This window comes from Morchella sextelata (assembly GCF_020137385.1).
Source record: "Morchella sextelata strain SCLS chromosome Unknown scls_22, whole genome shotgun sequence".
NCBI classification, from domain to species: Eukaryota; Fungi; Ascomycota; class Pezizomycetes; order Pezizales; family Morchellaceae; genus Morchella; species Morchella sextelata.
The window spans coordinates 791,657-803,687 of NW_025408637.1; the positions used below are offsets into that span (position 1 = coordinate 791,657).

General features: G+C 47.1%; 3 protein-coding genes across 3 annotated transcripts; 1 reads left to right on the forward strand and 2 right to left on the reverse strand.

Moving 5' to 3' along the window:
* On the forward strand, positions 1 to 1,428 carry H6S33_007117 (uncharacterized protein; the record flags this gene model as incomplete). Its single annotated transcript, XM_044838463.1, has 2 exons — positions 1 to 247; positions 776 to 1,428. 2 exons carry the CDS (start codon positions 1 to 3, stop codon positions 1,426 to 1,428), a joined length of 900 nt encoding a protein of 299 aa, XP_044689281.1.
* Positions 1,429 to 5,753: 4,325 nt separating this feature from the next.
* Positions 5,754 to 6,565, reverse strand: H6S33_007118 (uncharacterized protein; the record flags this gene model as incomplete). Its single annotated transcript, XM_044838464.1, has 5 exons — positions 5,754 to 5,869; positions 5,955 to 5,979; positions 6,125 to 6,373; positions 6,459 to 6,479; positions 6,539 to 6,565. 5 exons carry the CDS (start codon positions 6,563 to 6,565, stop codon positions 5,754 to 5,756), a joined length of 438 nt encoding a protein of 145 aa, XP_044689282.1.
* A 451-nt stretch (positions 6,566 to 7,016) lies between these two features.
* H6S33_007119 (uncharacterized protein) lies at positions 7,017 to 12,031 on the reverse strand (the record flags this gene model as incomplete). The annotated part of the gene is made up of 9 exons (XM_044838466.1): positions 7,017 to 7,154; positions 7,207 to 7,329; positions 7,394 to 7,423; positions 7,473 to 7,553; positions 7,624 to 8,202; positions 8,266 to 8,609; positions 8,671 to 8,879; positions 8,953 to 11,933; positions 12,011 to 12,031. 9 exons carry the CDS (start codon positions 12,029 to 12,031, stop codon positions 7,017 to 7,019), a joined length of 4,506 nt encoding a protein of 1,501 aa, XP_044689283.1.

Genomic DNA, 12,031 nt, shown 5'->3' on the forward strand with positions numbered 1-12,031 from the left:
ATGACATATGCCAAAGTTATATTTTCCTCCATATTATACCTTGCGATCCTCTCTGCCTTCCTCATCTTGTCTACCTCCGGAGCTGGGGTTCCTCCTGGCAGTCTGGGGCTAACGGACTCAGAACCAGGGGGAATAAATAAGCTTGATCTGAGGGACAGCGCTCTCGTGGGCATCCCCCTTGATACGCGACCTGATGCAAGCGATAAACCTCCGGCTACTGGTCAGGTCACACCAGACATCCCAATGGGTACACCCGGGTATCAAAAGAGTCTGTACCCAACCCGACCCGGCCTCAGAATATGTGTACCCAACCCGGCCCAACTCATGGGTGTTTTACCCGGGTAAACCCGTCGCTTATATGGGTATAAATCCGGGGGTATACTATTTCTTTCATGTAATTTGGGAGATATTTGAGAATTACTATAGTGGGGATTTGAAATGTATTAATTCTTTTAATTATGAAGTGCCTTTTTCTCACCGATGAAATAGCTGGGTATACCCGGGTCAAAATATAGGCCATACCCGGCCCGACCCGTTGAAGAAAAGGCCGTACCCAACCTATACCCGCCGGGTGCTACCCGGGTGATGCCCGGGTTGGGTGTCACCCATTGCGATGTCTGGGTCACACCTTTCAACATTTTATGGGCACTCGTATCTCTCAACTTTACATATGTCACACGTCCCTTAAATAGGTCACTGTGGATTCTGCCGTGCTACGAGTTTCACGTTCACATTTCATTTTATGCCCCTCTCCTTGATGCGCCCTTGCTATTAGTGGAGATCTGGTACCATATACGCGACAACGCCGAGAACGGTCACACCGCGGTCAGCGGTATGGTGAGGCTAAGGCGCGCCATTCAAGGGACTGCGTACGGCCGCGAGAAGGCAAACTTCACTGAGGCCGCTAACGGACCACCTCTGAAAGCCTTTTTCTCTAGTTCGCGACCTCTTCTATACGTCAAGCTCTGCGGATATAGCAATATTGGGAACTACTTCGCCTTCGCAACACTTCTTCTCGTCTCCTGGTTAATCCTCGAGATTGTATACTACATAGCGGGTTCCAACCAAACGTTAGATTTACCGGACAGTAGCCCGACAATTACACCTGAACGTAGGGTGCCCTCTGAGGATGCGTTCTGGTTTACGGCGGCGGTATGCGCGGGGATATTTGTCCTGATGATTGTCGTGAATGCATCGATGGTTGTGCTGGGCAAGGGGGACTCCTTGTTCGAAGAGGTGGTGATAGCATCCTTCGCGGTGGAGAGTTTATCTTTGGCTGTGTTTCAAGGCTGTTTCAATTTAAGAGGACTGGTCTATGCTATGCTAGTGTTTACTTTGATCACTCAGACTTGGTTCTATGTGAGACTATTCTCCCATCAGGACCTCTCGCTCTCGAAGAAGTCCAGTTGGACCGAGATGCTACCTTGAACGGGAGGGCGGCATGTCCGTCAAAGGTGCTACATATAAACATCTCGTCTTTTTATTGATCGTCAAGTATGTATATTGGCATATTCGAGGCACATCTAATCAGTGTATAGATGGAAAGAGTATACAATGTGTATTTTAAAGGTCCTAACTGGCCGCCCTTTGGACGTTTTCTTTTCCTCGAGCTATTGAATAGGGGAGTCAGCGAAAAAGAAATGTTATGTTGGAGGCTATTGTTTCTTTTTGTCCTTCTGCTATTCGGTGATTGTTATACGTTTTTGTGATTTTGATATGTTGTAGGTATTATTTGGGAGTGTTTTGCAATTGTATTTGTGATATGTTTTTGGCGATTGCACCATGGTGACGGTACACCTCTTTAGCAGGGAAGCGCAGCGGCAGTACACCTATATTGACTGTACACCGGCCCTATTGTGTCGGTAGGGCGTCTACATGTATTTAGTGACACTCTTCATTCTTCCTTATTTCATTATCCTCACCAATCAAAGACCAGAACCAGCTTGTAGAATATATATATACTTATCTTATTTATCCTGTATTCTTTTTGCCCGACCCAATCAGTCTCTTCCATTCCTCCCAGACCACTATGGCCATGACTCTCCTGTTGACCGTTATACGTGTGGCCCATATAGTCTACGCCGATTTCTACGATCTCGTACTGCATGTAGATTACAGCCTGCAGCTGGTCAGCATAACCACTTCTGTACAACCCCATCACAAGCACAAAATCATTGTATGGGCTACATAACGTACATAAATTCCTGTCATGCCAAATGACTTCCTTTCCCGAACGCAAGAATACCTCGTTACCGGGATCCGCCGACACATGCCCACATGATAGTTCTTTAATTACCTCTTGAACATACGAAAACAGACCCGATTCGATCGGAGAAGACATAGCTGCATGCAGTATTTAGCAGCATTGGACGAAGTTATAGTAGTCCGACTATGGCAAACTCGCCACAACTAGCCATAAGAAGTCGAAGATTCTACTTCGTGAATCCCGGACTACTTTATACCTCAAAGAGCCCAAACATAATCTACATGATCACTCGATTCATAACCATAACCCTGGTCTCAATGATACACAGTTTACGTGGAGTAATACGATCTTCAAGCATAAGTTTGTGATTAAATTGCCGAATAAGACGCTGGCTATGTTTGATCGAGAGGGTCTATGGTTGGGATTTGGGAGGTCGTGGAATTGCGTGGGTATTTTAGGTTCACCGTTGGGAACTGAAGCAGGCCTAGGGGTGGCTGTGATAACCTGGTGGAAATGTATTAATCCTCGTGAGATATAACCATATTGGAGCAGGTACGGGGGTGGAAAAAGCAGAATGGCGTTAGTCGACTGATGTCACTACGCCTTCCTACGGAAGTTGCTGTATTCCCGTCAGAATACGACTCACATCTACTTGTCTGTTTATGTACCCGTTAGAACGCAATCCGAAACATCACGGTATACATCGATCAAAAATGGTAACAAGACTGAAACGACGCATTTGGAGTGTGGGTTTCCTCGGTATCGGAGGTGATTGATATCACTCCCGTTGGAAGGTGTTGGGCCCGGGTGTTGGTTGGCGGGATATTATCGGAACACTAGATATGACTAACAAAGGCTATTGGAATAACGTGAATCAAGGGAGTTTCAAGAAGTAGATAGTACGTTTTGGCACTGTTGGGATTTGTGCTGTGTGGAAGTGTTATTTCTCTAATCTTGGAATCGTGGTTTATCACTCGTCTGGTGAGCGAGTGGTGTTGCGGGACTATCACAGGGATAGAGGTGAAGAAGCCAAAGACAGGTCTATCATTACTGCCGGGGGAGACTCTTGATTTGTAGTTAGGTGCTGTACTGTAACTATGTCTTGATTAGGATAGTGCTCCACTGACTGAACTGGCGCTGGTTAGTGATGGCTACGAGACAAGACGAGACCAGATTGACAGTTGTTTCGTCTCGTATCCAGTTGGTGAGGGATAGGTCTCGGGAGTCTCGAGATGTCTCGAGAGTACCGGGAGATAATTGTGATCTCGTATTCAATAGCACTAAACGGCTTCAATTGAGAGAATATTTGAATTTAGACAGAAGTATAATCACGTGATCCATAAAGTTCAAGATTTTGGAGAATAGATCACTAAATAAGTAGTGCCAAAGTCTTGCATTCAGTCTCGAGACCAACCTCAGACTCGTGTCAAGATATTTGTCCTTCCATAATCGCTGTATTGCCAGATCTTGTAGGCAAGTCTCGAGACAAGAGCTCGAGACGTCTTGTCTCGTGGCCATCACTAGCGCTGGTAGGTAATATACCGAAGAAATTGTGTATGTTTGAGCATGATTGACGAAGACTTTCAACGGGATTTTTAAAAACCTTTGTAGTACACTGTTACGATACAAAAATCCATTGTTTGTTCCACCTAGAAAGGCGACAAAACAAGGCATCCGGCCAGAAATAGATGCTGCACAACATGACAAAGCACACTAAAATCGGTAACTAGACTTGCGAAAAAAATTTAAGTGACCAGGAATACTCCAAGGTGTTAAGGGCAAAGCAAAAATGGGTATAAAGAACCTTGATTCTCTTGAACCCAAGTAAAACCACCAATTGTCGTATCCCCACGCCACAGCTAGTCCTCGGGGGTGAGAGTTACTTACAGTACGATTAGATTATGACTTAGTACACATACAAAAGATTATATACGAAGCTAGATAGAGACTATCAGGCTCATAGGTCAGTACTTTCACACAAATACACACACATCTCTTAAATGACAGAATCATGTTATATCACTCGCCTCTCGAGTGATCATCTATGACGCCGAGGTGTAAGGTGTGTCCGGGCTGCAGACGAGTATCCATGCATTGCTGGGGGCGGGATACTTATCCAACAAAACTTCGACTCCAATTCTGTGTGGATATGTCGTCTCCTGTACCTTCTGCTGGTGGTGGAGTGGTAGTTTCGTACTGTCTCGGTCATGACCGGTGGTGGAAGACGTCTCAATTTTGCTCTTTAGAGGCTCAGAGGCCACTATCTGATGCCGTAGCCAGAATCTTTGAGCTGTTTTGAGTAGGGGGGTAGAGAATGACATCCTTGACTGGCGCTGGACAGGTAATACTAGTCCTCCTGTCGTAGGACTTGCGGTGCGTTGTTGGATATCAGATATGCCTATAGTACATAGAGCGGCCGCGGAGATCTAGAATAGTTCGATTTTTACATTTTATTTTCTCCTATATCTCCGACGTACTTGATCTCTCGTTATGCTATTACTACCAGCCCCAAATAATTACCCACGTCGAGAGGAGAGGGGGGATAGGCCATAGATACTTTTCTAACTGCATAGATGATATTCTGACCTGCTCATCAATTGCGCCCTATCAGTCAGTCAGCGGTAGACGGTGTTTATGGCTAAGGCTTTCGGTTGGTTTGGGGTACAATATTGTTTATCCATGAGGACGAGAATCGATTCTGGTGATGAGATGATCGGATAGACTCCTGGTAGCATGTTCTACTCTACCAGGCCAAATAAACATTCATCTGAAACCCCCTTATAGAAATATAGTAAAAATCTATCACAACTAATTCGACCCTATCGGAATTCCATCCTTACAAACACGTCCAACATTCAAAGAAAACAAACCTATATTTTTCCTACAAATACCTCTCTATAAATTCAATCCGTTTCCCGCAAAACTTGGCAACCGCGGAAATAAAATTATGGTAGGTTTTGCTATATTTCCATAAGTATCATGTAAGTTCTCATCAGCTTCGTCCCTTTAATTTCACTCCCGTCACGTCATCCAAGTTGACTCTACCCACCCTCTGCTTTACATTGCAAATATAAGTGAGGAGTGAAGACATAAGGCACACCCCATTGGTGACCAGGTACGTCCTTCTGACCACCGAACCCCGCCCCCGGCCACAAACCCAGCCCCCCTCATCACCGAAATCATTCTGCACACCAATATGCTACCTTAACCAAAGTCTTCCAAACGCTTGGGAGCATATCGGAACAGCGAACCTTCCCCCACCACTCCGGACACATACGTAATTGAGTATAGATAACCCTAACCCCGGTAAATCATTCGAGTGAACGCCTAGCCCTATTGGTACTAGTGCATCCTGACAACCTCTGACGCTACTGACGTTATCGTCTTCGAGACATTATTGCGGTGAGTTTTGGTGTTCTATTCTTGCATTTTAGCATCCAGCGGCCGTAGGTAGTATAGTAGGGCCAACGAATCGGAATCACCAACTTCGTCTCGAGTCAGACGTTTTGGTGCTCGGCTCTTGGCGCTTAGTAATACATAGAATGGGCTACAGAGGAAACATGCCCGACGCGACAGGACGGGGGAGGAAACGTAGGTATGCGGGCACAGCAGCGTTTAGTTCTCCACCACTCGTGGTCGTGGTCGTACCATTTATCGGTTCGGCTGGCTTTGTTGTTATTAGTTGGTCAAGATCATGCCAAGCCGAATTGAGATTAGCACCAACTCACGACATCGCCGAAGTACTTACATACTGTAGTCTTGACAGCGCAAGGCTGTAACATGATATTATATCGGGTGTGTGGTAGTTGGAGTTTGTAGTCTTCTTCTGATAGTAAAGCGCCTAGTACGTAACAATCGCGAAAAAAAAAAAAAAAAAAAAACAGAAACAAATCCTTCTACTGTCAACCTTAAACTTACACCCGTGGCATCAACAATCGACCATGCCACCACATAGCGAAACCATAATCCATCGCATGCGATGATCAATACCGTACCCCTATAAGTCCTCAAGCATATAGCCGTTCGCACACCCCCCGGACCTGCACCATGCCAAGACCGGAATAAGCTGACAAGCCGGGTGATAAACAGTATCCGAGTGACATTCCATGTCTCTTCTTGGGGGATTTCTGCGTCGACTTGTGCTCTACCTATTTTATACCACGATATCTGTTCATGAGTCCGAATCTGTTAGTATTGAGAGAATATATATGTAGATAGGTGGCCTTCATAATCCCCGCCAACGCTATGCCACCTTTTCTGTACCCGCCAGATCCTAACGATGACAGCAGCAGCAGCGCAAAACAGCACCTATACCCTCCCTCCGAACCACACCTGCCAAGAGACCGAGGGATAATCCATGTCTCGGAGGTGACCACCAATCACACCACCAATCACACCAACCGGGCCTTAATCCCCAGCAAGACCACAAACGATGTGTGACCTGTGACGACTCCTCCGCAATGAGGTTATTTAAGTTGTGGGAGGGATAGAGAGTGCACGGTTACGAGGTATGTGGGGTGCTTTAGAGAGTATGGTTATGCCTGGCAGGTTGGGACATGGAATCTGGGATAGACAGGAATAAGTTATGAGCCATATAACGGCTAAGGATGGACGCGAAGAGAGAACAGTATGGCGGAGATGATGAGAGTTATTTAGCAGTTAAAAGAGAACAGCTCTCTATTTGAAATATATAAAGCCATACAAGTAAAAAAAACCCGGTGTAGACAGATCTCCTCGTTATGTTTACGCCGGAGGGGAGAAGAGGATATTCCAAAAGAGGTATGACAAGTTCACCTCCCAAAGAGTAGCATTAGTCGTTATGTTCCTTCGTCCCATAACCCATCTCCTCGTCCCGCTTCCATTTCCTCATCCTTCCAAAGAAGTCCCTAGGATTACGAGTAACTGATGCAGGGTCTCTCGTCTTGTGCCACTTGTAGAATTTCGGAATCTAATGCTTCGGTCAGTTTTCCTCTTATTTTGGGGAAATGGGGCACACTGACAGATGTGCATTTAAATAAGAACCACGCTAACATGACAAAAGCCATAAAAGGCGCTGCTGAGATTGGATACCATTTCCATGAAGGATTGACTTCGAGAACATCCACGTTCATTCCGAACAAACCCTATATCTCGTCAGTCGAGTCAGTGAGATTCTCGCCCCATGGTTTGGCGTTACTTAATACTTACAGCTACAAACATCAAAGGGAGAAAAATAAACTTCGTACATTGTCAGTGTAGGTACCCGTACTCGCATGGTTAAACTCACCGTGATCCAACTGAGACGTTTCATGCTCTCTGACATCTTTACTGACTTCCTTGCTTCGTATATAGAGACGAGATTAAACTCCTGGATTATATTACATGTTAGGTATCGCCGGAATGGTTGTATAAGCAGGGGCATGGTCGATGCAACTCACAAGCTCGATCATCTCCTTTGTTTCTTTATCGAGGTCTGACAAACGATTTTCACAATCCTTCTTCAGAAAATCGACCCTTTTCTCTAATTCCCAGATTTTTTCAAGAGCTCCAAGCTCCGCAGGTTGGCCAGCCTGATCCACCCTAGGAGATGGTGGAGGTAATCTAGGAGTTCGAGGTCGAGGTACTATGATGTGCTGTAGGTTCTTGGCATTCCTTGTAATCACCTGTGCAGCCGCATGAGTTACCATGCCAGGCTCGGGCACGCAGGTCTCAAATAATCTCTCATTCTCCGTCGCAACTAAATCATAATCTTGCGGTATGGCGGCGGGAGATAAAAGTGCTCCATGAAGCATTTTTGTATTATGGGTTTTATCAAATTGGTCTTTTTTCGGCTTTTTGATGGTTGATATCAACTCACCAAATAATGCTTCCCTTTCCTTGAACTGCTTTAAGAGATCGCTGGCTTGCGTAACATGCTTACGCAGCGTTTCTCGAAGCTTATACCATTCACGACTGTGTGTTAGTAGAGATTTGATTACGTCTGGATTTCTTCCCTCAGCAGCTAATTGAAAATCACGCTGAAAATAGTTAGTAAACTGGGGTGAAGCTGAGAATGGTGTATTGTGAGTCTCATAACTCACTATTTTAACAAGCTGCTGCGCCGCTTTGTCTAACAACGCAGTCCAATGATCGCAGACATCAACTAGAAACCATACTACAAACTCCGCTGCACTCCCAGGAATAGAGGGAGCTTTCCAGGTAAGGTTTCCTCTATAGTAGATAGTCTGCATTGTGCTGGCTAGTTCCTTCTCATTACGACTTCGCTTGGCCATTATCCACGAAATTTCGATCATGCGTTCGTTGGAAGTAAATCCTTTGACGTCGGGGCTAGTGTTGCCTGGCGCTGCAGTATCACGTATGGAGAGAGGCGGAGCCTTAACGTATATGCGAGGCCAATCCAAACGAATATATGGAACAAAGAAAACTAGGATTCTCAATCAATATACTATCCCATAGCGGCTACCGCTGCTAGCGTGGACTCTTACCTCCCGATTTCATATCCTGATTGGTTGGGACTCCGATTCGGAACGGATGTAGTTCTACACCAGACTGCAACCTCTTGATAAATGGAGCCCAGGCCCACTTGATCAAAGATCCCTCCTCCGGTATGTCCGGGTATTCTACCTTGAAAACGAAAGAACTCGGTTTTACAAAGCTCTTATAAATCTCAGAGTCCTCACGCTGTAGATACGAGCTTCACACCAGTATCAATCAGCTTATATCTTTTCCACACTATCCATCGTATGGAAAAAGGGTGACTATCCTACCTAGGAAAGAGGATGGATGTTTTCGGATTCCTTTCCCACTCATCAACATTAAACATCTCGCGGGAGGTTGTTTTAACGTGCGTGCCATTACTATGGTTGTGACAGAGTAGTATAAAATGCTGATCGTCATTCATATTTCCCATGGGCGCTGTATGTTTATCTTCGAGGATATGTGCAACCACGTGCAGCTGCTTAAGTGTAAGTCCGTCGGTTCTTGCTCCTTTAGTGAGCAAAAGCTTTGCAGTTCCTTTATGGCTTTTTTCTATCGCAATTCTGAGAGGTGTGTTGCCCAGTATGTCGCATATCTCCATGTCTAAGTGTTGAATATCGAGGAGGCATTTTATAATCTCTATATGATTACCCTCGACTGCGAGGTGGAGCGCGGTAGATCCTGAGAAGTCCTTCAAGTTCAAAGTCTCCTCCGCACATGTCTCTACCAACGCACGAAATAGACCCAGATTTTCGTCGTCGCATAATCTGTGTAGTGCGCTTTGTCCATTGTCACCTATAGTGTCGTAAACATTGGCATCTGCCTTGAGGAGGCGTAACACAACTTCACGGTGGTTGTTCTCCAACGCTGCCTGGAGCGCTGTTCTGCCATCAACATCTGCAGCTACTGCATTGACATCCGCCTGCTTTGACAGTAAATATTCGACAACATCGAGATGCCCGCCCTCCGCAGCCCCTTGTAATGCTGTCCTCCCACCGGTCTCTGATGCAACCGCATTGACATCGCCCCCCTTTGACAACAAGTATTTAACAATTTGTAGATGCCCACGCGCCGAAGCCGTTTGTAATACTGTCCTTCCATCTCTTAATGCTGGCACATTAATGTCGGCTTTGTTGTCTAGGAGGAACCGAATCACGTCGTAAGCCCCGCGTGTCGCCGCCGCTTGCAGTGGGCTATTGGATTTGGAATCATCTCGTTCCTCTCCCTCAGTTACTCCGTCGACATTTGCGCCTTTCGAGTGTAGCATTTTGATGAGATGTAGATCCCCTTGTTTGGCAGCTAGACCGAACGCTAGTGACATGCTTACTCCTCCGGATCCCGATACAAGCATCGCAACAATCTCCTTATGCCCCCCACGCACTGCCGCTTCAATAGCGGTTACCCCACGCCATTCTGCACCCTTTGCATGGATGTCCGCCTTCAGTGTCAGAAGCCATCGCACCATTTCTTGATGACCTTGCTCTGCCGCCGCTTGTAACGCTGTTTGACCGCCGTCTTTCGCAGGCTTTGCGTTTATATCCGCACCAGAAGCGTGTAGGCACTTCGCAATATCAATATTCCCACTTTTCGCTGCCGCCTGCAATGGAGTTTGAGCGTCTTGGTATTCCAATGGTTCGTTTACACTGACTCCAGGGGCGCCGAGAAGTATCTTGACTACATCGATGTGTCCTCCCAGGGCCGCTGCTTGTAACGCCGTTACGCCCTTATAACTCGCCGATGCCTTCGCGTTGACCTCAGCACCTTCCTCGAGAAGAAAGCGAGCAATCTCTACATGGCCATGCTCCGCCGCTGCCTGCAATGCTGTTCGTCCTTCTCCTTCTGCTCCAGGCGCGTTAACATCCGCCCCAAGCGACACTAACCAGCGCACCATGTCTTGGTGGCCTTCAGATGCCGCCGCTTGCAATGCGGTGAACGCGTCAGCGGGTGCTTGCGCGTTGATCTCCGCACGATTGTCGATAAGCAAGCGGGCAATCTCCATATGTCCCTTACTCGCCGCCGCTTGTAATGAGGTTCGGCCACTGGTGGGCGAAGGGGTCTCGTTGGTACTTGCGCCCCGGGCAATAAGTAGTTTGACGATATCAAGGTGCCCTTTCTCCGCGGCCGCCTGCAACGGAGTTCTGCCATTGTTATCTCCTGCACTTTGATTTACAATCGCACCGGCAGCGAGCAAAAGCTCTACCATCTGGATGTTTCCGCTCGCAGCAGCAGCCTGCAATGCAGACGTACCGTTTTGATACCCTGCAATCTCATTGACATTTGCGTTTCGGGCGATGAGTAATTTGACCATATCTTTGTTTCCTTGCTCGACAGCCGACTGCAATGCCGACCTTCCATCAACATTTCCAACATCGTCGTTGACTTCAGCTCCGTGCTCGAGAAGAAGCTTCACAATCTCCAAATGCCCTTTCCTTGCGGCCGCCTGTAGTGCCGTCTGGTCCCGTGTATTCTGCAACTTCTCATTGACATCGGCGCCTTTCTTGATTAAAGCCTTAAAAATATCCAGATGGCCTTCTCCCGCTGCCGCTGATAATGCCGTCAGGCCAGAAGACTCCGATGAGGAGTTATTAATAAGTGCGCCACGATCAAGAAGATGTTGAACCATACGTAGCTGACCTTGACTACATGCAGCCTGCAGGGCTGTTCTCCCGAAATTCTTCCCAGCGATTTGATTTATGTCTGCGCCCCTGCGCAAAAGTAGATCTACAGTTTCTTCACACCCACGCTCTGCTGCCATCTGCAGAGCGGTAACACTCCCTAACCGCGCGGCTGGCACATTGATCTTTGCTCCCTGATCAAGTAACAGTTGCATAAGCTCCAGGTTGTTAGTTCCAGCGGCCCACAGCAACGCAGTCCGACCGGCGGCGGTACCTGCTGGGTCATTGACATCACCACCAGAGTCTATTAAGAACTGCACAGTGCTAAGGTGACCCCCAGCTGAAGCAGCCTGCAGAGGGGTCCAGCCGAGTTCTTGTACGCCTCTTTCAGTCTCTCGCGTGCCGAAATAATGAATCAAACGGACTAATGCTCGCGGTCGGTCGTTAAATATTTTTAGGATTTCTAATCCGTGACATATCGAAGTCCCTAGCGGTGGGAAGTAGCGCCCCATCACGTCCGCTCCAGCTTTCACAAGGCGTTTGACCTCCTCCAAGTCACCCTTCTCGGCTGCACATACTAGGTACTTCTCGAGCTCACTCTGGTCCGATTCATGTTCGTTGTCTGATTCGATTGCAGACGTGGGGCCTTGGGTGCTCTTAAATAAGTAATTGATATGTATCAGCAAGATTCCGGAGGCTGCAACGGAAAACGCCAACGCGGAGTGCTCCTTACCCGTTGCTCGGCACAAGACAT